The sequence below is a fragment of the Sceloporus occidentalis genome, unplaced genomic scaffold, assembly GCF_023333645.1.
Source record: "Sceloporus occidentalis isolate IW3139 unplaced genomic scaffold, rSceOcc1.0.p SCAF_5, whole genome shotgun sequence".
NCBI classification, from domain to species: domain Eukaryota; kingdom Metazoa; phylum Chordata; class Lepidosauria; order Squamata; family Phrynosomatidae; genus Sceloporus; species Sceloporus occidentalis.
The window spans coordinates 74181221-74207741 of record NW_028316985.1 but is presented as its reverse complement, the minus strand read 5'-3'; the positions used below and the strand labels follow the sequence as shown (position 1 = coordinate 74207741).

The following is a 26521-nucleotide window of genomic DNA, read 5'->3' as shown; positions in this document are numbered from 1 at the left end:
TAATCCTACTCCTGTACAAAGCTCTTACTGTTTTACTCCTTACTCTTACGCCTGAACCCTGGGTGCTTTGCAAGGCTGGTGTGTGTATGTGTGTAAGTCTCTTTCTTTGCCTCCCAGTCCCTTCCCCAGTGCAATATACACTCCTCCCTCCACATTCACTGGGGTTAGGGGCACAGGACCCCTATGAATGTGGAAAAATAAGCAAAACACTATGTTTTTACCTGAGAGAACATCTCTCTAGGGATCTCTAGGTCCTCCAGTGCAACTCTGTGGTTAACATCTGCCAAACATTGACCATAGAGTTACGCTGGAGGACCTAGATATTCCTAGAGAGAACACAATTAATAAAATCCGTCAATAATCAAGTCCACGAAAGCCTAAGCCGCAAATGTGGAGGGATGAGTGTAATAAAATTGTGGGTTTTTTTTTTGGGGGGGGGGGTGTTTGTGTGTACAATATAAAAAAGGGTAATAAATATATTGATAAATACACTCATCCCTCCATATTTGTGGCTTTGATATTTGCGGATTTGATTACTCCCTTCTCCTTTTGTGTCTTGCCTTTTTAGATTGTAAGCCTGAGGGCAAGGAACCGTCTAATTAAAACAAATAATAATTGCAAGCTGCTCTGAGAGCCTTTAGGGCTGAAGGGCGGGGTATAAATACTGTAAATAAATAAATAAAAATAAATAAATATTCATGGATTTGATTAATATGTTCTCTCTAGGAATATCTAGGTCCTCCAGTGCAACTCTATGGGCAACTGTAACCAAAACGTTGCACTGAAAGACCTAGAGATTCCTAGAGAATACTCTACAAGGCCTTTGTATCTCCTCCAGTTCAGCTCTATGGTCTGTGTCTGTGGGATGTTGACCACAGAGTTGCGCTGGAGGACCTAGAGATTCCTAGAGAGGCGTCCTCTCAGGTAAAAACATGTTTTTGTTATTTGTGGTTTTTCCATATGGTACTGCTTTAACTGTTTGTGTGGCTCAAGGGCTATGGAATTCTGGGAGTTGGGGTTTGTTGTGGGGCCCAAAGCGGAGCCTGGGGCTGCTTGCTCCAAAGAACACTCAAACGTCACAGGTGGCCCCTCTCTCTGAGACCCGCAGGTCCCAGACTGAGGCGCCGACGAAGAAAGCCAACCACTACAGAGACAGCGGAGGGGGCGGGGCGGCAATGGAGAGAACGCTGCTCTGATTGGCTGAGGCGCACGTGGAAGCCTCAAACCACCACCAATCAATCGCCTTTCACACTCCTCTAACTTCTCTATCTGTATCTCCTCCTGTTGCGCGCGAGCGGGAATGAAGCCCACCTCAGGAGGAAAGGGAGCGCGAGCGCAGCGCGAGAGGCACCTGTGTACGATTGGCTGCGCGGGCGGGGAAGTGGGGGGAGGAGGGGGCGGATGGTGATGATGGAACGCGCACGCGCGCGAGAGGGGAGGGGGGGAGGAGGGACGAAAGAAACAAGAGTTTGACTAGTCTCCTCCTCAGAGAGAAGTGAGAGTGAGTTTGAGGGAAGAAGGAGAAGAAGAAGAAGCCGGCTTCGGCGCATGCGCGTTGCGGTGCTCGGTTGTGCGGCGCATGCGCATTGCGCGGCTCCTGCCCTCCTCGCGCCCATCCGGCTCCGGGGTCGCGTCGCACGGACAGCAGAGTCAGTCAGTCGGAGGAGGAGGAGGAGGAGGGCGGAGGGAAGGGAGAAGGGAGGGGACGCCTTCCGCCTCGCTCTCCTCGCTCTCTTCTCCTTTCCCCGGCGGAGCCCCTGTCACCTGCTGCGGAGGAAGCGGGAGAGCGAGTGCCGCCTCCTTTTTCTCCTCAGGAGCCGCCGCGGGAACTTCTTCTTCTTCGGACCCTGAAGCGCTGCCGTCCGCCGCCGCCGCCGCCGCCGCGCCTGGGGGACACTCTTGAGGGAAAGCGTGGGTCTGTGATCCGGTTCTCTGTCAAGTTTTACGTGCGCTTTAAAAGCGGCTTTTGGGAAGGGGACTAGAAACTAGTAACTGGAAACGATGATGGCTGCGTCCGCACTGGGGAAATAACCCGGTTTGGCAGCGCTTTAACACTATCTGGCTGAGGGGCTATGGAATTCTGGGAGTTGGAGTTTGTTGTGGGCCGCTCAAACTCCCAGAATTGCATAGCCCTTCAGCCAAAGAAAGAGTTAAAGCGCTGCCAAACCGGGTTATTTCCCCAGTGTGGATATTGTTCCTATATTGGGAGAATGGTGGGATATAATAACAACAACAAACAACAAGAGGCAGTGTGTTTTTCCTCTCCGTCCCACGGAGCGACCTACTCGTGGTTCAGGGCGGGTGGTATGTGGGCATGAGATTTGGTTTCTTGTTTTAATGGAGGGGATGGTGTTTTAGATGCAGCTCCTTGTGGTTAGTTCCTGTGTTGTTTGCTGTGGGAAGGGCCTTGGGAGAGAAGGGAAGGTGGAAGTCCAGTAATACCTTGGAGAGGGCCACCCCTCCGACCTTAGTCCCTACCTTTTGACTCCACGTTTATTTAGTTTGTTCATAGGCCACCTGGTCTCTTCCCCAGGGTGAGGCCCAAGGCAGGTTCCAGAAGAACAAAGATGTGTACAAAAAGGTTTTAAACCATAGAATTGTAGGGCTGGAAGAGACCACAAGAGCCATCCAGTCCAACCCCATTCTGCCATGCAGGAACTCTCAATCAAAGCATCCCCATCCAGCCTCTGTTTAAAGACCTCCAAAGAAGGAGACTCCACTACTCTCTGAGGGAGTGTGTTCCACTGTCGAACAGCCCTTACTGTCAGGAAGTTCCTCCTAATGTTGAGGTGGAATCTCTTTTCCTGTAGCTTGCATCCATTGCTTCGGGTCCTAGTCTCTGGAGCAGCAGAAAACAAGCTTGCTCCCTCCTCAATATGACATCCCTTCAAGTATTTGAACAGGGCTATCATATCACCTCTTAACCTTCTCTTCTCCAGGCTAAACATCCCCACATGAGCCCAAGGCACCACCTCAACATTAGGAAGAACTTCCTGACAGTAAGGGCTGTTTGACAGTGGAACACACTCTTTCCTCAGAGTGTAGTGCAGTCTCTGTTCTTGGAGGTCTTTAAGCAGAGGCTGGATGGCCATCTGTCAGGGATTCTTTGACTGAGATTTCCTGCATGGCAGAATGGGGTTGGACTGGATGGCCCTTGCAGCCTCTTCCAATTCTATGATTCTGTAGCCTCTGGTGGGGGATCTGATGGAAATTAGAGTTCCTGAGTACCAGAAGTTATCCTTCCCCAGTGTATGCAGTGGTCCAGCAACTTTGGCACTTAAGAGGCTGCCTCAAGGAAGAGAATGATCATAGAATCGTAGAGTTGGAAGAGAGCACAAGGACCATCCAGTCCAACCCCATTCTGCCATGCAGGAAATCTCAATCAAACATCCCCAACAGATGGCCATCCAGCCTCTGTTTAAAAAACTCCAAAAAGGAGATTCCACAAACATGACGATTGAGCCCCCTTGATCGCACTGCATACACTAAGGTTTAAAGTGCAGGATGTATCTGAATGCATTTCTAGGCCCAGGAGCCCTTTTTCCATGACTAGAAATGAAATGAACTCCTTTTTTACCATACAAAAATCTGCTGTTGTTACCCCAAGCTTCTCCTCCCCCCAGTTGATGGAGTGAGGGGAAGTTGTTCATGATGTTAAACAATTTGGGCTTGCAAACTTTTGCTGTTCAATGGCAGAAACCCCATATTTCCCAGTAGATTCTGACTGACCTGCCCATTCCTTGCCTTGTTCTAAACTTCAGAGTCTGTTGTGTGTCCCTTCAAGTCACCCTGGATTTTGTAAGGCTTTCTTAGACAAGGACAGTTCAAAGATGGTTTGCCATTGTCTTCCTCTGAAAATAGAGCCTACACTAGCTGGTATTCCTCAGGAGTCCCTTATCCAAGTAATAACCAGGGCTGGCCCTGATTTGCTTCCAATCTCAGACGGGATCTGGTGCCTTCGGTGTATTTAGCCTCTCTGTTGCCATAGGGACATGTCAGTTTGACAAATGATGCTGAAATGGCTCCTTTCAGAAGATAAGAGTTGGATGCTGGATCTCCATTTGTTTCCTGTGTGATGGTGAAAGTGGTGGCATGATTTTACACATGCTCACTAGTGGCCTTGAGTTTTGGTTTCAGGGAAGATTCAGGGTATATAACAATTATTAAAGTTAATAACTACTTCAGCTTTCCTTTGGAGTGCGAGCGTCATTTTGGCAAATCTTTACACGCAGCACATACTGTTGGTGATATAGAGTTGCTCTGTCTGTTCAGTTGAAGAAGATTTTCTGTGCATGCTCAGGTATACTCATGCTTCATGCACTTGTGATGGAGTCATGGAAACAGAGTGAATTCTTGGCACTGAATTTTGAAGTTGGTGGTTTTCATACAGAGAAGTACATCAGGCTAGGTACAGAAGGTGTAGGATGAGACTTTGCTGATGACACTCATTAGACAATATAAAGTATGGGAGAAGGAGATTTAATCATCTTTTATTTATAGTTGCTGCATCACATATTTAGTAATGCATGCAAATCTGGAGAACAGTAAACAGTACGTAGAGAAGGCTGGTAAAAATAGTTTTATGTTATGTAGTGTGGGTGTATAAGGCATGGTAAGATGAGTTTTGGTTGCCTAACAAATGTACGGGGCCAGTTTCAAAGTAAATTATATTAAAGCAGTGCTGCTTGAATTCCTTTGAAAAGTATGAATTAATCAGCAAATCATCACGTTTCTGTTTCGAAATATTTCATTTGAACTTGCTTTCCTGCTTTCTAAACTAGGGAAATTATACCACCTTGCATTTAGAAGTTTGGCTAACATATAGCATTCTAAGTAAATGTGCATAGCATCAAGCCATAAATGCCCCAAACTCATATTGTTTAGAGTTTTAATTTGAGAATAAAACACCTTGTAGTCAGGTACTGGAAGTTTTGATAAGAGTACAAGATCACTTGTATTGATTAATAAATAACCCTGTTGAAGTTTAGAATGAATCCTAAATCCAGTTAGAAGGGCACAATAATAATTAAAATACATGACTATTTAAATGTTTAGCCTCAGAAGTTAGATATTTTCCCTCTTGCATTCTTTTAAAATACAAAACAGCTTTTGAACTCAAAGAGTTTAATAGATTGTCAATGTTCAGCTTTTGGAGATAACTGTAGGCTATGATAATTTAAATTTTATTTTAAGAGCAGTTTTACTACTTGAAATTATTCAACAATTTTTTTTTTGTCTTTTCTAGGCAAAAGCCCTATGCCTTTAGGCACGACAGTTTTAAAATCTGCCTTGAATGATGCTGTAGATCAGTGGTCCCCAAACTTTTTTGGGCTACCGCCCTGTTTCCTCATGGGTGACAACCGTATCATCCCTCCAATGTGTATATCTTGATATTAGGTCTACTGTCCTACTGCAAATTCAAACCAACCAATCATAGTTGCTTCTCCCTATGCACCCAGTTCCCCTGGGAGCAGTAACTGAGCAGTGACTGAGATGCCTCTTGCCCATGCCAGCCTTATGGCAAAGGCCAGTGCAGGGAAGAGCCTCTCAGTCGCTGCTCAGCCAGCTGCTTGGTTGCTGCTTCAAGCTTCTCCCTGACCAAGAAGGACTCTCAAGCTTTCTTTGTCATGGCACAACTGGTATGTGTGTCATGGGTTTATAAAGGCCACATGCTCTGAACTGGAAACTGGTTTGGATGAGAAAAGGGAGAGATTTTAATTACAGGAGCCATTCCAAAGCAAAGGACTCTTTCCAAGAATCAACCCTGGATACTCATCCCCCTCCTTCCCTAGAGACACATCTTCCCCACACACCTTCAAATGTTTTTCTTCCTGCCCCCATACATACAAACATTGTTTCTTCTGCATCTTAGCCTGTCTGGTGAAAGAAAGCAGGAGAGGTACTACAGCTCCAATCTGCCAGCCAAGTCCCAGCAAAGCGCACAAATGTGAAAGGGTCCCAAATGTGAAAGCTTCCTTTTGCCACCACTTCTCCCCTGCCACTACATGCTCTAACCACTTGGTCCAATCAGTTAGTCTGTCCCAAAATGGTGCCACTCTGAGCCACAGAAGTAACATCCTGTACCTAAGCTTTGCAAGTGTTTCCCAACTGCCACAGCCACTACTAGCAGAAGACGCAGCTAAGGGAGTGAGCTTGTGCAGACAGGTGAAGAGTGGAGGACACCACCACACAAGACAAATTCAGCAAGGCTGTGCGTTGGTTTTAAGGAACCCTGAAAAGAAGTTTAATGCACCTCTCATCCTTACCATGGTCCTAAAGGGCTCTTGTTCTCCTTGTCTTTCTTGCATACTAATACTTTGACTGGAAGTCCCCACCTGCCTCCATTTTCCTCACTATCCCCTGAATTTTTCCACTGTCCATCGGAGACGGCATGTTGCCCATTTTGGGAATCATTGCTCTAGACTTTCCATATGCAGCAAGTATAAGACATTTGGGTGTCATTCCTAAATTGAAAAGTGAATACACTTTGTTATGAATGCCAGAATACAGTACTGTTAAGGTAAGATCTATATTACCTGAGGAGTTGTGGTTCACCATGATTGTGAACGACCATGGTAGTATCAAATGCTTTATCTGGCAAATAGTATATTGATGTTTATTGTTAACTGCCCTCGAGTTCACCTCGATTCATGGTGACCATGTGGATGAGACATCTCCAAGATCCCTTCCTCAACTGCTCTGTTCAAGTCCTGCTGACGTAAGAGAAGAAAGGGTTAGTTGGATAGATAGAAGTGGGGGACTAGGCTGGTTTGAATCGACTCAGAAATGACATGGGTCTTTCCCCCAGTGTGGGATGAACTTCTTATTTTTTCCATGAACCAGGTTGATACAACCATTGATTTCTTGCTCACTACATCTTAAAAAAATGCTAAGCAAATGACTGTCTTACATGTATATTTGCTCTCTGTATATATTGATATATACATTCTCGGTGTTCATGATTGATTCACAGATCAGGTATTTGATATGTGTGTTATGTGGAATTGCAAAACCTTATATTTTCTAGTAAATAACAGAGAATTTATTTATTTAAGCAGAAAGAAGAAACTGGATGTAGAAGGAAAGTAGTACGTTGATGTGGAAAATGCCACTAAGGGATAAGTATTGTCAGACTGACCACCATCACCATGGCTGCTGTGAACCAGGTAACAGAATTGATCTAATGATGGAGCTTCTTTAATTTTTAGGTTCAATAAGAAGTCATCAGGATAAAATCATGCACTATTAGGACATTTACAGATATTTCTGGTTGTTGTGTGCCTTCAAGTAATTACTGACTTATTGTGATTGTAAGGCAACACTTATCTTGGCAAAATTTGTTTGAGGTGGGGGGGGGGTTGCCATTGTCTTCCTCTGAGTTTGAGACAGCATGACTTGCTGAGGGATACCAAGTGGGTTTTTATGGCTGAGTGGAGATTTAAATTCTGGGCTGTGGGAATCCTGGCCTATCACTAAAACCACTGTACCACACTGGCTCATCTTCAGATACCATGTTCTCGGTTTTCTAAAATGATTGTATAACTAACATAGGACTGTCACATAACATTGCTTTGGGGATATTATGCTCTTAGTTCTGTGAGATATTATTTATTTAAATATTTATTTAAAAATACAGTTGGCCCTTCCCAACCTCAGGTCCTGTTCTCCCCAATGGCAGCGTGTGCATGCTGCCACACCAGTGCGATCACACTCATAGTCATAGAATCATAGAGTTGGAAGGTACCACAAGGGTCATCCAGTAAAACCCCCTGCCATGAAAGAACACACAATCACAGCACGCCTGACAGATGGTCATCCTGTTTCTGATTAAAAAGAAGGAGACTCCACCACACTCGGAGGGAGGGGGTTCCACTGTTAAACAGTTTATACTGTCAGGAAGTTCCTCTTAATGTTTAAGTGGAATCTCTTTTCCTGTAGCTTGCATCCATTGTTCCATGTGCTGTTTTCTGGAGCAGCAGAAAACAAGCTTGCTCCATTCTCAATATGACATGCCTTCAAATATTTAAACAGGGTTGTCATGTCAACCCTTCACCTTCTCTTCTCCAGGCTAAACACACCCAAGTCTCATCTCATAGGGCATGGTTTCCAGGCCCTTCACCATTTTGGTTGCCTTCCTCTGAACATGCTCCAGTTTGTCAATATCCTTTTTGGAATTATCATGCCCTGAACTAGACACGGTATGCCAGGTGACACATGACCAAAGCAGAATAGAGTGGCACTTTTACTTCCCTTGATCTAGACACTATACTTCTATTGATGCAGCCTAGAATCACATTGGCCTTTTAAGTTGCCATATCACACTGTTAACATATGTTCAGTTTGTATGTCGTGTCACTATTGGGAAGAACTGGAGTTGAAGTTCCACATTTTTTGCCATCTGTGGGTGTGAAGTGGGGTCCAGAATGGAACCCCTGCAGATACGAAGGGCCAACTATATTCCCAAGGTAGATAACATGGATAAAAACAACTAAAATATGTTAACAAAAAACTTTTAAAAACAGATTACAGGCACCTCAAAAATCATAAAAACATAACATCAAAAAGCCAAAACTATTTCAGTTCTCAAAGGCCAAGTAAAACAGCACTTTCTTAGCTCCTATCAGAAACTCAAAAGGAATGGAGCCAACTTTACTTTGCTTGGGGGGAAGTCCCATCATGAGAGTGCTGCTACTGAGAAAACCTTGTTACATGTACCGATCAACCTAACCTCACAGGGCTTGTGTTGAGGATTTCAAGTTCCAGGCAGGCTCACACCGGAGGAGACAGTCTTACAGACATTCTGGCCCCAGGTAGTGTTTTCCTGTACCGGACTGATCATAGATGACGAAGGAAGATCTGTGGAGATAAACAGTTTTAACGTCTGTGAAATAAAATTCTATATAGTTTTCTATATAGGTAAAAGTAGTTTAGGTAATAAACACAGTGAAACTACCTTGCTAAAATGGCTTTTAGCCTAACACAGGGAGCAAGAAGAAGGTAGAACGGGGTTCCCAACTTTTTTGACTCGTGGACAGGTTGGGAACTGCTTTGGTATAACATTGATTTATATATTCCATTTACAGACTGCCAAAATAAAGCTGCTTTGGGTCTCTTTGGAGGTATGCTATTTAAATGATGCTTGGGTCCTAAGAGTCCGGAGGTCATGCCAAAGCCACACTCCATTCCTAAGCACTGGAGTGCAGCTTTGGTGCAGCTTCCGGATTCTTAGGATGCATTCATCATTTAAACAGCATACCTCCAAAGAGACCCAAAGCAGCTTTATTTTGGCAGTCTGTAACAGGCCATAGTTATATATGTTTCAAGAAAACTGTCTAAGTGTATCAGCATTTAATGGAGCAGGTATGTTGTTGTTTTTTTTTAAAAGAAGAAATTTCTTTAAAAAGAGGATAATGTCCATAAAGGGGATATTTAAAAGTCTGAGCAGACATATGCAAATTTTTCCTGGGAACCAATCAGAATGTAACTGTGTTCTCTTAAACACAGTAAAACTTATTTTCGAGTAAACAAGTATTGAATCTGATTCCTTGCAGATATTTTGTATATACTGTATATAATCATTACGTATAGGTAAAGTGCTATATTATCTGAGCTGTCTGTAATCTCCATTCGTCATCAGAACTGTGAGAGAAACAGTTACTTGCTTCTTGAAGCTGGCCTATATATTTCCCAATCTGTTCTTAAGTGCTATGACACTCTCGGGTGCCAGATTTCATGTACCATGGAGAGCTGTAGAGGAGAAGGGAAGAAGAATGTTGCATTGATGGCTGAACACCAACATCAACTTGGTTTAGGCCCATACAAATATGTACCACAGTGGATATGATTCATGTTGTCATTTACCACTTATTCTAAATATTTTGCAGTGCACATGCTGGAACCTGGGGATCCTCCTCTATTGCAGCAGCCTCTTAACACTTCAAAATCTGGCATTCAACAAATTATTGAATGCTTTCGATCAGGTATGAGTAGCTTCCTTTTTGTATATTTAATTCCTTTAAATTTTAGGATATTTTTATGGCCTTGTTGGTTTCTTAGGACTTCAGTTTACTAGTTTTATATTACAAAGATAAACATGACCATACTAGATCTAACTTAGATCCACCTACTCTATCTTTCCATTAGCTGCCCTAGATAATCACAATGTTCTTGTACTCCTCTGTACTTGACAGTGTAGTGCATCTGTATATGGAAATTCCATTTAGGATGATTAATTTGAGAAACAGGTTTTAAATACTATCCTGTTGTAATGTTCATGGGTTGTACTTTAGTATATTTGATATTGCCATTTGAAGTATAAACCATTTTTGTAATTTGTAAATTCATTGTAGTATATATAAATGCTGAAAATATTAGATATGGTACATTGCTGTTAATAAAATATTCTTATCTTAATCAGGCTATACTATTTGAAAAGTCTTGTAGACTAGTGGTTGTTGCTATATTTTGCAGTGAATTTGTTAGATTTGTTGTGTTGTATGAAGAAGTACTTTCTTTGCCCTGTGTTCAGGAATTTGGGATCTCCTCTTTCTGATATTGGGCATTTTTGCACTGTGAACTTTGGTTTATGGTAATGCTGTTTTGTGCCATCTTGCTGCATTCTGAAAAAGTAACAAGGGGGTGAAGCAGACTGGTGGATTGGAGCGGCCTCTGGCCGCTCCAACCCCAATTAGCCCCGCAACTGGTGATGGCACAGCCCTTTCTGAAACCAGAACACAGTTGCAGTCCCAAATGGGCCACCAGCAAGGTCCCCAACGGGCCACTGGCAAGGAGGATGTGTCATTCAGACATTATGTGAAACCAGAGTTAAACTCACAAATTATGGTTTGGAATTATGTCTATGAATCTCAGGAAAAAGAAATACTATTAGCGAAAGAATAAAAAGAACCCTTTAGCTTGGTGTCACTTTTAGATTATTAACTGATTTTTCCATACCTTCCAGGAACTTAACGTAACAAAAGCCACTTACTGTAACTGGTATTCTTTTAAAAATGTTGTATTGCAAAACATTTACAAAATTTTTATAAGAGCTAACTCCAGTTGTTTTAAAATCGAGAGGAATTGTATTAGTTATTACCTATTAATGTTATTATCTTCTGCACAGCTGTGTACTTTTCAGTCTTTTAAACCTTTGAAAATGTTTTTATTTGGATGTGGAGGGGGAACACGAAGCTACGGTATATCTGGCTTTTATGAGGACAATCTAAGAAGATTTCATAAGGCCTGAATCAGCCTCCAGACATAGGTGGCAGTGACTAATTTCATAATATCATAGAGTTGTAGAGTTGGAAGAGACTGCAAGGGCCATCCAGTCCAACCCCCTGCCATGCAGGAAATATCAAACAAAGCAGCCCCCCCCCCATGGCCATCCAGCTTCTGTTTAAAGACCTTCAAGGAAGGAGACTCCACCACTGTCAAAAAGCTCTTACTGTCAGGAAGTTCCTCCTAACATTTAGGTGGAATCTCTTTGGCTTGAGCAAAGTAATCTGCTTTGATTTATAGCCACTTTCAGTATGTATTCACTTTTGTTTGGTGAAGTGAAAACTTAATATTTTTCAAATGGATATTTATTTAAGATTTTTCCAGTACGCCTTCAGAAAGCATAAAAACATACCTCTTACCCAAAAGTGACTACCGGTCATAAGTTTTACAGTCTCAAGCTATATTGTATGTGTACTGCGGCAACACGTACCATGAGCTGGAATAACAAGGAATTATCACTAGGTTGTGAGAAGCTTCCTGGGAAGTATATACAGTACTAATATGGGGAAAAAGCAAAATGTGGAACATGGACAAGTCACCTGTTGACTTACAGCAACCTCCTTAGTTTCATGGTGTTTTTGTAGGCAAGGAATACTTAGAGGTGGTTTGCCAGTTCCTTTCCTCTGAAACACAGTGCCTTGGATGATGTCCCATCCAAGATTAACCAGTGCTGACTTTGCTTAGCTTCCATGATCAGACAGGATCTCATGCCTTTAGGTAAGCCAAGGGTGAAGAGCAGAGAGACAAATACACTGCTAAAGATGCTCTGCAGTCATTGAGACTAAGCTTTGATGCTGCCTTCTCAGTCTTTTCAGAACCCAAATAGGTTCCTATAGGTTCCCAAAGCCTGCCTTTCTCAGGGATCCAGTCCTGCAAAAACTTAACAATGTGGAGACGACGCCTACTATATACATTTAGTCTGAGACTAATCCTGAGACTAATCACCTCTGCCAGGAGCCTGGTCCTTATGATACCACACATGCTGGAGGCTGGATTTGAAGACATACCTTATAGATTGATATCAGTCTCATAGACAATTGCTGGAGTTGAGTGGTGGCCCTCAGATCTTCAGCAGACAGGGCAATAGGCCTTTAATCAAACCTATCAGGAGTGCTGCTGGTGCCAACTTAGAAGTGGGTCTCTGCACATGAATTGAGATACACCTGTCCTTGAATCCGGTCAGGCTGTGGTGGTGCATGACAACTGCTCCAAACATTGTTGTCCTTGAAATAGAAATAAAACCCCTAAGATACATGCGTGCATTTTTTTAACTTATGGAGGAAGGGAATTTTGAAAAAACCCTCTTCAAGTATAGTGCAAGTAACCCACACCATCCCTTTTAAACAGCTAACAGTTTTTGGTTTTTTTTTTTTTTTTAGGAATGGGGAGAGGGGCATTGTGGCTAGAAAAAAAATGTCCAACTTAGTTTTACAGTACTATTCCTAAAGGGGGGAAACAACCTCCTTTGTTTTAAAATAAAAAGTTATGGTTGAAACTCTTACCTTCCAAAGAAAATTGATCACTCTCCCATGCTAACTGAAAAACATGAGCATATACGTAACCATTGTGGCTGGGAGATTCTGGGATCATGCATTCAAAAAGTAACTTTTATAAATTCTGCCACACATACTGTATATAACTTTTCTTGGAGTCAAGAACAGAAAATCTGCAGTGTGTGGGGATAATGGGCCTCAGGTTGGACATGTCATAGATGGCCAGCAGTGTCATTCAAGAATACACCCAGCTTGCAGTACATTATGATCTGTTTTTCCGGTTATGGAAAGGACAAAGGTGAAACTTTTTGTATCTTGGTTCTCCATAGCCACAGCCCAAAACAGATGGAAATATTTGGACTAGACCGCAAGACTTCCTCCTCATGAGGAGCTCTTTATTCTATTTTTGGTCTTATTCTTTGAAACATATTTCCTCCATGTCCCTGGCTGCTGTTGCATATTGCCTTTTGGCTCAATAATAGCATCCCCGTCTCTATTTCTCCCTGCTTCTTTCCCTCCTGTAATTTTCTGTTGTCTTCACTTCAGACAAATCTTTCTTTCTTTTCATGAGTTCTGTATCTTTCTTGTGGGCTTCAAGGTCCCAACATACAACATGCTGTCACTTTCAGTGGATGCTGTTTTGTGTTGTGCCTCAGCTAAATTAGTAATGGTTCTGAGCTTGGGACAACCTGTTAGATGTTATTCATAAAAATGTCCCAATAGGGTGTTGGTGTGGCCACAACTTTACAGAGCAAGGAAAACATTCCAGGATCAGAAGTGTTCCACTGAATCCTAATCCCACCTGAGAATGCAATATATAATTACCACTTTACATTATGTACTTCAGTAAAAGTCACAAGTAGAGACTTCACGTTTTCAAAAGGTGGCACAGTTGTTATTTAGAACCATAACCTGAGTGAATAATAGCAATAAATTAATTGGTGGCTACAAAAGAAATAAAGCATATCTTTCATTCTTTTTCATTCTGCTAGGAAAAGTTCTCTTGGGTAAGAATGACCTTTGTAAATGAGATATGTTAAAACCTTCAAGAAACATTATAGAGTTGCCAGAGTTGAGCACAGTGCCTCAGTCTGGTGTGAGATTGAAGCCATGGAGTGTGAGATCCATAAACATGCCTCCTACCTTCTTGTGAGGTGTTCCTTATAGGAAGGATAATCCAAATATAGAGTCAAAAAGCAGTACGAGGTTCAAGCCATAATTAGGACCTTACTAGAGTATAAGTAAGAGTGATGTAAAGGTATTCCAGGATTCAGACCAGCAGAGTCAATCCAGAGAAAAAGAAAGATGGGCAAAGGAAATCCAAGTGGCAGGATGCCAAATTCACTGGATGTTCAGACAGGTAGATTCTGTTAGCAGGTCTCAAGGCTTCCAAAAAAGAGCAAGGAACAGAGCTAGTAATAAACAGTGATTTCATTGAAGTGTATAAAACTGAAGGCACTTTACCAGCAGCCCTCCATATAAAGATTTACTCCTCAGGAGCCTTATACATGTGTGTACTGTTCAGTAGCCACAAGCCTTGTACATGTTTTCAATATGGTTGAGGCATGGATGACAACCCTACCTTGTTCTTCAAGCTAGGCAATCCACCTTTTGGAGATAGGATTCTATTATGTTTCTCCCTGAGGGTCTGGGATCTTCAGGAGTCTGGTCCTTGATGTTATCTTATGCATGAGGTTTGGCACCCTGCTTGATAGAGGGCCAGTTTCATATTTTAAAAGTACAGTTTATTCAGAAAATAATTACTAATTGAATTTACTTTTTTACAAATTTAAATGGAATACAACAAAGTCTACTTCAGACATATTAAGAAGGTTTAAAACGTCCATCCTTAGGATTTAAGGAGTAAAACAAAATCTCCCCATAGTTCTGATGTTGTACAGTTGGCTTCCTTTTTCAGCAATTCAGGGGTTAGCTATCTGAGAGGGAAAAAACATCAGCCATGTCTTGCTAGGGTTGAAAGACATATGACATGTGCACATACTTAAAACCTGTCTAATAAGAAACAGGGACATAGTAAATTAGTAAATAGTAAATATAAATATAATAGTAAATATAATTAGTTACTGGTAATAATTCTAAGAACTGTCAGAAATGAGGGCACCCAAGCATTTGAAACCCTTAAAGGCATGCATATTAAAGGGGTCAGAAATGTACATAAAGGACCATCTAGCAACAGAAACACAGTTTTTCTAACCATAAACCTGTGTTTCACTGTGCTGTTAGATCTGGTATGTATAGTCACATGAGAAATATACCGTATATACTTGTGTACAAGCCTACCTCACGTATAAGTTGAGGGAAGTTTTCAGGGTCAAAATCATGAATTTTAGTTTGACCCGTGGATAAGTCGAGGGTAAAATTTAGGGAGCTATAATGAAGAATGGAAAGGGGAAAATACCACTTCTTTCCCTCCTTCGCCTACTCTGGACCTCTCCTGACCACCTAACACCGATTTCCAGATGCTGGAGAAGAGGTTTTAACATTGGATTGAGAAGGGAAGCAAGTGGTGTTCAATGGGGAGGTTTTTTTCCCGGGAAGAGAAGCCTTGCAGATCAGACTGGGGAAAGAAGCAAAGTGGAGTTAAATGGGGAGGTTTTTTTTCCATGAGAAGAGAAGCCTTGTAGATTGGACTGGGAGAGAAGCAAGTGGAGTGCAATGGGGAGTTTTTCCATGGGAAGAGGAGGCTTGCAGATCAGACTGGGAACTCCTCATGCGCATGCACGCGCACAGAGAGAGAGAGAGAGAGAGAGAGAGAGAGAAAAACATGGACACCAGGCTTGCTTATTTTAGGATCTTTCTAAGCAGTACTAGTGTATTGACCCATATATAAGTCTGCCCAGGATTTTAGGGTCAATTTTTGGGCATAAATTTCTCGACTTAGTCAAGTATATACGGTCGTTGCATAGAATGTATTTTTTGCTATATAGGTTGAGTATCCCTTGTCCAAAATGCTTGAGACCAGAAGTGATTTGGAGTTTGTTTGTTTCTTTGTTTTGCATATATAAGCAGCATAGTACACTCCAATACTGCATTTGCAAATCTGGAGACATGTGAAGCTGGAAGGAGGTGCGGGTATCTGTAAAATGGCAGGTAGCATGGATTTGCATTGAGCACTATGCTTGAATTTCTGCCATCTCACAGATCCTCATTTTTCCCCCACCCTTGCATCATATTGCCACCACCCACCTGCTTCTACCTTCATGGTGGTGGCTGTGGTGCTCCTTCTTGTTCATCTCTCTCAAGCTTCATGTCTTGTTTGTTGGCTGCCTGCCCTGTGTATGAGACCTGAGGGTGGAGAGGATCTGAGAGACAAATGAGCAGGAGTGCCAGATCTGCCACTTCAGAGGCGGAAGGGGTGGTTTGTGGCAAAGAGTTTCAGATTTTGGAGGTTTTTGGATTATGGATTTCCAGCCATCCAGTCCTGTTCTTTTTCTGGCTGCAGTCCTTCAGAGTACATCAAGCCCTGCATACCCTTTGTGTTGGAAAGTCCCTGACATTCAAGTGTGGATCCACAGACCCCTTATTTCAATACATGCTTGTGAACACATGCTGCCTGAGTTATGCTTTGATATGTTAACAATGTAAAGAGGACTTGCCAGTGTACAGAGAGATTTTTTTCTTTCTTTTAAAGGACACCTACTTAACAAATAACAGTTTTAAAATAGCTATGTAGATTGTCAGAAGAGATAGGTCATTGCCCTCAATTTAATAAGTGAATTCTTTTCAAATTTGTAAAGACTTTAGAGAGCTTTTTGAAAGTGTATTTTCATTTAAATACAATTATAATGCTTTTGAGACTGCAATAACACATGTTATTAGTCAAAATCATTATCTCTGCTTGTGAAATTACACTTTTACAATACATATACTTTGCAAAAGAAATGTAAAAAACAAAACAAAAACAACAACCAGCAACAGTGTTTTAGTCCAGAATGTTTTCCTGTTCTGGAATAGGGATCTGTGGCAATTTGCAAGTGAAAATCTTCCCCTAGTTGCTCCTGAAGATGCTGCTTGAGATAGAAAAAACATCATTGTGCACAAATAGCAGCCAAATGGTAAATTGATTAGAAAGCTGGCGTGAAAGGGATTGTTCCAGATCAAAGTATTGGTTTTTTTTTCTTTTCAAAACTAAAAGTGTAAATTTTAAGCACATTTTAAAAATAGTGTGTTTATGTTTGGCTTGGCACGGCTATAATGTCTTGCAAGGCGAAGTGTATTGAAAGAGTATTGCATTAGTATATCCTGTCTTTCATCAATCCAAAGGCCTAGAATTTCTACTAGAATATAATTCAGTTACCTATGTACAATTCCGTCCCAACATGGAAATGCTGAACTTTGACCTGAAGGGAGTTCATATTAGGAGTACCTGTCACCATTGCTCCAATGGCTAGATAGTTGGGTTGTGGGGAAAAGACAACATGGTATCTGTGGGTTCTTTTAGAAGGTGGCCTACAGCCTCCATGCTTTATGTGCCTAAGTGCCATCAATATTCATAGGACATGTATTTCTACTTTTTTTTAAAATCCTGCTAATCCTAAATGAATATCTGAAGGATGGTAAGACTGAACAACTGAGTGGAGGTACTTTAGGAATATAAGAGACAAAACATGCTGCAGTTTTGTCCTCATAAGCTGGAGGAAATATATGTTGGGAACTTCATTCAGCATGATCGCTTGCAACCAGTTTCAGATGGAATTGCATTTCATTTGAAAAATCAAGTTCATTTACAGGCAGATATTGTTGGAAAATCATTGCATTCTCTCTCCCCCTCCTCAGATAGATAGGATTTTCTGCATGCATCTCTACTGTCTTCTATCTCTATTTGCATGCCATTTGGTCCTGCTAAATTACAGGGGCAATAAATACCTTTGTAAGTTGCTAAACAGATCATGTGATCTAAGTAACCTCCTTAGGAAGTTCTCTCACACAATAGATCTCTCCTGCCTTCCCTTCGGTCTCTCCCTCACCATGCTCTCTCAACTTTCCTTCGAAAGATGGTGAGATACAAACTTCTTCTCTTACCTGAACTATTCACTAGATAGGTTAGGATGTAGCTTCCATGTATATGTAGATTTAAGCCATTAGTAAAGTTTTGTTTTTTAAACTACAAGCTATTTGTGTCAGCCTCAGTCCTTATAGAAGTATCTTAAGACAAAAGACTGTTTCTGCTGCTCTGCTGATTTACAAGCTAGACCAGGGGTAGGCAACCTGCGGCCCGGCGAGGCCTTGGGACCGGCCCCAGCCTGGTCCTGCCGCCGATTGCCGCCGGGGCCTTTGGGGGGCAATTGTCTATAGAAGCCTCAGAAACATGCATTTATATTAACATTTTTTTAAAAATCAGCAATTTTTTTTTGCGTGTCCTCCATTTTTTTAAAAAAGTGTCTTCCATTTGAAAATTTTGTCCTACATTTGTCCTGGTTTATTTATATATTTAATTTTTTAAAAAAATATTTAATTATTTATTTTTTTGCTTCGGCCCCCCAGTTGTCTGAGGGACAGCAACCCGGCCCCCGGCTCAAAAAGATTGCCTACCCCTGAGCTAGACCCTCACAGGCTTGGCTTTGATATTTTTGATATTTTTGTTTCCTTAACAAGGGCTGAAGCCTTAGGAAACTTGAACTCCCCTACAGATATTGACTTGACACTGTGGAAATATGGATGGTATTGGTACAAACATAGACTGATTTGTCAGTTGTAACCCTATTCAGACCAAGCAATCTTCACTTATGTTATACATGCCCGAATATGTGTAATAGAGTAATATAATTCAAAGACACATCCGTGTTGGTCTGGAAAACTAATATGCAACAGTATGTTGTAGCAGATTTGAAACTGAAAGAAAGAGGTTGGTAGCATGAGCTTTTGTAGACTTCAGCTTACTTCCTCAGAAAAGGAAGCCTACTTCCTCACGCATCTGAAGAAGTAGACTCATGTTTATGAAAGCCCATACTACCAGTTTCTTTCTTCCAGTTAGTCTCAAAGCTTCTACAAGATCCCTTTACAGAGTAACATAATGTATCAATAGTAGGCTAACTTTTAAGAAAGTGGGAAGCCTACAAATTATTATACCCAGGTCATGGATGTTGTCAGAATATTTTAGTCTAAACATCAAACAAAAACAGAAATAACATTTCCTTGAAACCTATAAATAGCAGGATGTGTCCTGAATCCATATGCTCCCTGGCCCAGTAACTGCCTACTGTTATATCTTTCAAACCACGTGTGCCACTCAGGTACTTGTTCTAGGAACCCATGATCATTTTTATGCTGAAATCTAGAAGTTATAACAGAAATCTATGATCATTCTTTAAATTTGTGATTATATTTAATGTAAATAAATTGATAAAAGTAATAAACTAAATATACAAAGGGTAATCAATATCTGGGGACGCAGTGGCTGAAGCAGTTAAGACACTGACTCTGTTGATTGCAAGATCGGCAGGTTGGCAGTTTGAGGCCCAAGTGCTGTGTGATGGGGTGGTCTCAGCTTTTGTCAACCTAGCATGTAAAAATGCAAGTAGATAAAATAGGTACCACTTCGGTTGGAAGATAAGCAGCATTCTGTGCTGGCCACATGACCACAAATTGCCTCTGACAAAGCTGGCTCTCAACTTCATAACGTAGATGAGCACCGTCCCCTACAGTAGGACATGACTTGACAATCTTGTCAAAAGGGAATACCTTTACCTTTACTTTAATCAATATCTAAGTCCTAATAATTTTAGTGAAACAAATTTAGGCATAGTCTTCATTTTTCTGTTTATATCAGTTAGAATTTTAAAAAATACTTACCTTCAGCTAGGGATGTCCAAAATATACCTAAGCCTAACAATACTTTTTGTGTGTATGTTTCAGGAACTAAACAGCTTAAGCATATTTTGCTGAAAGATGTGGACACTATATTTGAATGTAAATTGTGTCGCAGCCTCTTCAGAGGACTACCAAATTTAATAACTCATAAAAATTTTTATTGTCCTCCAAGTTTCCGGATGGATGATAGTAAGTTTTGTTGTCTCATAATTTTATATTTAGTATTTAAACAGGCAACTTCATTGGCTTTTTAAGAAAAATGATTTTTAAAATGTGAATTTTGAGAAATTACTTGATAGTTAAATGAAATTACTTCTATATAAATTTTGTTGTATTTTTTCAGGCTGAATAATTAGTTTTTACCATATTTGTGATCTGTGGATTAATAAACTACTTTAAAACATAATTAAATTTTATTTAAGATATCTGCATGCCACAGTTCACTTTTCTTAATAATGTATTAACATATTGTAATGGCAGGATGTACATGGTACTTAACAAAATGCATATTTGTTTTCTGAGGAGCTTGAAATATGAAAGGGAAAAACATAAGAGTAGGAAGAGGCAAAGGTATGTGCATGAATTTGAACAAATGTAGATACAAGTCTTTGTGTTGAGAAAAACCCTTTGCCTATTCATTATAATTCCCTGTTATACCATGGTGGTATTCTCCTTTTGCTGGGTATAGGTTAGTTGATGGGCTCTGCTCCAAGAAAGGGACTGAATTCTATATAGTCTGATTATAGTACTCATTCTGACATCATGTATTTTAACTGTAAACCTGTAATTTAAACATTTTCTTTATATTTACAGATTCTCCTCATATAAATGATAAACAAAGCCAAGCCGTAAGTGATCTTCTAGAAGCTATATACCCAAGGGTAGACAAGCAAGATTATATAATTCGTCTAGAACCTATAGAAACAAATCAAAATGCTGTCTTTCAGTATGTTTCAAGAGCTGATATCTCAGTTGAGAACACTGAGATGGATGACGCTCCTGCTCAAGCTTCTGTAGAAATGCCAGAGCCTACTATAGAACCTCCTAAAGCAATTCCACCTCCATCAGCATCAGAAACTGTAGATACTCCTCCTGCTGCTAACAAAGCAATAGTGACTTCAGAAAATTCAACCCCATCCTCAAAGCCAGAGTTGAAATGCAAGATTAACTCTGATTCTGGTTATCAATTAATTTGTTGTCTTTGTAAAAAAGAATTTAATTCAAGACGCAATATACGCCGACATATTAGAAAAGTGCACAAAAAAAAGATGGAAGAGCTGAAGAAATTTTTTAAAATTAAAAAAAGACCAAATCAGACAACTAGAAGGGGACGCAATAAAAATGTTCTTGTAACATTGGGTAGAAGTTGTCCTGTATGTTTTAAATCCTTTGCTACAAAAGCCAATGTGAGGAGGCATTTTGATGAAGTGCACAGGGGACTGAGGAGAGATTCCATAACACCTGATATAGCTACAAAACCTGGGCAGCCTTTGTCTTTGGGGAAAACGTCTGCTAAAAAAGCTCTTAAGACCCGAAAACAAAAGTCATCATCAAAGGCTGAGTACAACTTAACTACATGCAAGTGCCTTTTGTGCAAGAGGAAATATAGTTCCCAGGTAATGCTTAAAAAACACATGCAAATTGTTCACAAGGTAACTCTTTCTACCAAGAATACTAAAAGAGAGAAAAAGACCAATGATGCTTGTAATGCAGAACTGAAAGTTAAAATGGAATCAACAGACTCTGCAGAACCAGTGCCACCTTCCGTTGTTTCTCCACAGAATCACGTGAAAGTAACAAATAATTCAAATGAAAGAAAGAATACTGTATGCACTGAGAAGAAGAATGCACTGTTTGCTGAGAGAAAGAGCGCACTGTCAGCTGAAAAAAAAGGTGCACCATCCCCTAAGAAGAAAAGCACACCAGCCATTGATAAAAAAACAACAACATTGTCTGAGAGAAAAAGTACACCATCCAGTGAGAGAAAAAATGCATCATTCTCTGATAGAAAAAATGCATCAACCTCTGAAAGAAAAAACACACCATCCTCTGATAGAAAAAATGCATCATTCTCTGAGAGGAAAAATGCATCATCTTCTGAGAGAAAGAATGCACCATCTACTGAGAGAAAAAGTGCACCATCTGCTGAGAAAAAAAAGGCACCATCTGCTGAGAGAAAAAAAGCCTCTACCTCTGAGAGAAAGAATGCATCTTCTGCAGAGAGAAAAAGTGCACCATCTACTGAGAGAAAAAATGCATCATCCACTGAGAGAAAAAATGCACCATCCCCTGAGAGAAAAAGTGCACCATCTGCAGACAGAAAAGATGCACCATCTGCTGTGAGAAAAAATGCATCATCTGAGAGAAAAAGCACACCATCTGCTGAGAGAAAGAATGCATCATCTGCAGTGAAAAAAAGTGCACCATCTGTTAACAGAAAAAATACATCATCCTCTAAGAGAAAAAGTGCTTCATCTGCTGAGAGAAAGAATACATCATCTGCAGAGAAAAAAAGTGCACTATCTGTTCAGAGAAAAAATGCATCATCTGCTGAGAGGAAAAATACACCATCCTCTCAGAGAAAAAGTGCACCATCTGCAAAGAGAAAAATTGTAACTGCTACAGAGAGAAAAAATGCATCATCTGCTGAGAGAAAAAATGCATCATGCTCTGAGAGAAAAAGTGCACCATCTGCTGAAAGAAAAAGTACACCTCCCACTAAGAGAAATAAAGTTAAGCAGAGCTCTGAAAACGCTAAGCCAAGTAATCAGACACTTGCAGGTTGTCCTAAAAAGCCCAGGAAGTCAAGACTTTCAGCTGGTTTTGATTTTAGAAAGCTTTACTGTAAACTGTGCAAGCGCCAATTTACATCTAAGCAAAACTTAACAAAACACATTGAATTGCACACAGATGGAAATAACATATATGTTAAATTTTACAGGTGTCCTCTCTGCACTTACGAAACACGCCGGAAGCGTGATGTGGTAAGACACATAACTGTAGTACATAAGAAGCCTTCATGTTACCTTGGCAAAATAACAGCTAGTTTAGAACGCAGAGCAGTAAAAAAGCCCATTGACTATATTCTAAATAAGGTAGCAAAAAGAGGCCCTCAGAGGGATGAAGGCAAACAAAATGGTTCTAAACAGGACATCACCTCTAATTCACCAAGTAAAAAGTACGAAGGCAGTGATGTTGGCATTGAAGTAAAAGTAACAAAAAACTTTCCTCTTCACAGTTGCAATAAATGTGGGAAAGCATTTGCAAAAAAGACTCTCCTAGAACATCACAAGAAGACTCATAACGCATCACATTCTCATGAAGAAAACAATAAAACCAAAGGCAGACATACAAGATCTAAAGCTCGTGTCTAGTGAAGAACATCTAGTACCTTCTTTTATGTTTGATAAGTTTTCCATTGGTATTTCTTGCTCAAATACACTCTTCTTCATAGACCTCATATGAGAGAAAAAAGTACTCCATTTATTCTTTTTAGCCATCCCCCCCCCCTCCCATGACATGATACAAAGGGTTTGACTTCCTTAAATACACCAAATCTAGTACGGTTTGAGTTGTACAGGTTTGGTGCTACAAAGTTCTATATTGAGTTATTGGCATAATGTTTAGAAGTGTAGTACTATAGTTCTAACATGGGAGTTAAAATTAACTGCACGTCATTGGTACTGACCAGGCAGAGAAAGTCTTGGTGGGCTGAAGATGGCCTGTAAGTGCTCTGTTGCTGAACTGTGGTTTAGTTTGTTGGCAAGCATTTTTGGGCATAGAGTTTTCACAAAATGCTAATATTCTTGTGACTCTTTTAAAATTATGGTATACAACTTTAAATTATAGAGCTCACATTTTTGCATTACAAATGCCCTTTTTTGTTCTTTGATGCAACTCTTAAATCTCTGTATTCTCTGAACAAGTTTTTTAGTATTTGGCCCCTTTTATCTGGAAGTTTCGTGACAGTGTTTTTCGCACAAGTTCTGTTCAGAAAGGAGGAGGAGGAATCATATTTTAAAGCTCCATTTTATGTAATGGATATATTTTAGAAATTGACATTAACTTGTTGAAACTGAAATATATTTTGGGGCAACTAGTAAAGTATTTGAAATTATATGAAAGATTGTTAATCTCTAAGAATTCTTTCCATTAAGAGCATGTTTGTTGATACTTCAGTTCCAAGGTCTCCATTGTGTATTCTGTTTTTAATGTGAAAAGATATAGATAGACAAACCCCCAGCTGTTTGGAAACCATCCTCAGGTTGCGAGTGGGGATTTTGGTGGGTTTTTAAAGGCTATATAATAGAGATGAGTTTGGGGATTATATCAACTGGTATCCATCTGCTGTTGGAAGACTTTGATCCATTGCATGCCTTAGGCGCGTTACAGACCGCCCGTTTGGGGCGGCCTATATCCGGCCCTTTCCCTGCCGGATCGGGGCCTCAGCTGCCACAGCAGCAGCCTCTGAGGCCCTGATCTGCCGCTTTCCAGGCCGCGGGGAAGCGGCAAAAGGCCGCTTCCCCACGGCCTGGAAAGGGGTGTCCTTGGGGCTTCATGCCCCAAGGACACCTGACGGCGGCGGGGATGCAGAGAAAGGGACCACTTGGCCCCTTTCTCATTTGTGTCGCTGGCGCAGCCATGTAGAGGCTGCACCAGTGACGCAAATCGTGAAAGGAGCTCTGAAATGGAGCTCCTTCTGGGGCCGCTGAAAGAGCCCCAGGCGCCCTCACGCGGTGCGAGGACGTCACTTCCGTGTCGGCCCGTTTGGAGGCGGCACTGGTGACGTCCCCATGGCGGCACCCGTGTGCATAGGGCGCCGCCATTTTGTACAGACTCAGTCCGTACTAGGGTTAGGGGCGTCAGGAAGTGACGCCCTTTTCTAACCCTAATACGCCCCTTCCTAACCCTAGCACGCCCCTTTGTCTGTAATGCGCCTTTGTCAGCCAAATATAGAGGAAGACTTTCCTGACAGTTTTCCTTTTCATTGCAGCCCCCTCATACCCATCCATGTCTGTTCCAGATAGTTGGTTAAACCACTCAGAGCAGTGTGAAAATTAGAAATGGACGGGGAATTGCTGAAAGTCACCCTTATTTTCCATATATGAAAGCTTCCATTGTCTCATGAGCCTTTATCAGGAACACCAGTTGGATACAGCTCATTAATACCAAAACTACAGTCAGCTTATTGGAGACAAAAGATGTCCTGAGTTCAGTGTGGTTAGCTTTCATGCTGTCTATTAACAACCACCTTTTAAAGTTGACTTAATGTTGGTATAAATCTCTCCTGTTAACATCAGGTGATGTGTGGTAAAATTTGGAATCACCACCACTAATGTCTTCAATAGTAAGATGAGAAAAAATATTTTTATAAACTATTTTCTTACTAAATTTATTAACTTTTCATAAACCTTGTCCAAACTTTTTCAATGGCAGTTAAACTGTATTGAAAATGACACAATTGAAAGCCAACTGTCTTAATTCATGCAATACAATAGTGTGGTAATAGGTAATGTATGTTTTAAAAGGGAAATTTTGCAAATGTTTTTAAGGAAATGTACAGTTGGAACATCTGTCCCATAGGCAAGGTCCATACTTAAACCTGATTTTGCTAAAAAGGATTTTGTGATATACTACTAAGCAAATACTTGCTGTGTGATGTACTTTAAAAATATTTTTTATAAATGAATGTATGTGAGCAAACAGTTTCTTAGTATACTTTGAATGAATTATAATTGAATTGTCATAATTCTAGACGTCGCTCTAATTTCTGTTCTTGGTTGACTAATATGTTTTGGGGTAGGGTTGTATTCAGTTTGACTGTACTGAGGTTGCTGCAAAGATCCGTAATGATTTTGTATGGTTAGATTATTGGATAGTCTTTCATATGGAAGTTTACAAGTGATCCACATTCCCCTATTTTAATTTTAAAATATATATATATATATACACAAGCACTTTAATAGCTCCAGTTTTTTTTTAAAAAATAGTTATTTTTAAAAGACAGTACACTAATATTCATAAGAAAATATAGTGTTTTTTTGGTAGAGAAGTCATATTCAAACTATTTGTTTAACTATTGTTAAAGCAAGATAGTATAAGATTTTTCTCTCTTTTCTCTCTCTCTTTTTTTTCCCCACAAGATGTTGAATGACCACTGTAGGTAGCACTTGACTTTCACTGTAAAGTTTATAAAATGCTTGCTTGTTCTTGTCTGTTTCATAATCACTTATAGTACCTACCATCCTGAATTTTTTTTTTGGCAGGTTTTTGTGCATCATAATTTTAAAAAAAAAATGTTTAGTGACTTGTGTCAAATTGTCACAATTTTAAAAATATTGAACATCTGAAGAAATCCTATTTTTTAAAACTACTGGTTAACTTCCTTGCTTAGGGAATACCTTGTGTCCATTTATACCTTTTCTATAAAATATATCTAAAACATTTTATCATAAATTTTTAAAAATCTTTTATGGATAGACAAATGTTTGGCCTCCTAGTGCTTTGCACTAAAAAACTGTGAATGGGAAATAGACTGTAACCGTTGCTGGAAATGTTCTATGTTGAATGTACATGTTTTTTGGATAAAAGTACTTTATTTGGAAATAAAGTGGACTGGAAGTTATTTCAGGCAAATGTTTTTGAATGTTCTTTTTTACTCTTATTAGTTAAATTTGCATGTACTAGTGTACGAATTGCACGTTCCAATACTAAGAACAGTAAGTACAGGGAATATCATTTTGTAATGTTTTTAAGGCTGGTTTATATATTAATCACTGAGGCAAACCTCTTTGACTGTCAAAGAAGGTTGAGAAGGACTCCATTTTGAAGTGAGCACCCTGAGTACTATCCAGCTTCACATGAGTGACCTTTACACACCTGCAGTAGGATTTCCTCATGCTTTTCCTTCATGTATT

The 26521-nt window shown here is 40.4% G+C and overlaps 1 protein-coding gene across 5 annotated transcripts; it reads left to right on the top strand.

Moving 5' to 3' along the window:
- Nucleotides 1-1269: 1269 nt before the first annotated feature.
- On the top strand, nucleotides 1270-26227 carry LOC149312327 (zinc finger protein 800-like). Of its 5 annotated transcripts, none has more exons than XM_089524405.1 (5): nucleotides 1270-1355; nucleotides 7059-7166; nucleotides 9885-9980; nucleotides 19650-19793; nucleotides 20418-26227. In XM_089524405.1, exons 2-5 carry the CDS (start codon nucleotides 7097-7099, stop codon nucleotides 22976-22978), a joined length of 2871 nt encoding a protein of 956 aa, XP_089380531.1. In that variant the 5' UTR covers nucleotides 1270-1355; nucleotides 7059-7096; the 3' UTR covers nucleotides 22979-26227. The 5 variants fall into 5 exon arrangements, with proteins under 5 accessions (XP_089380531.1, XP_089380530.1, XP_089380532.1 ...); XM_089524404.1 differs by having other exon boundaries at nucleotides 1276-1355; nucleotides 7056-7166; XM_089524406.1 differs by lacking the exon at nucleotides 1270-1355 and adding an exon at nucleotides 1685-1911.
- The last annotated feature ends 294 nt before the right edge of the window (nucleotides 26228-26521 follow it).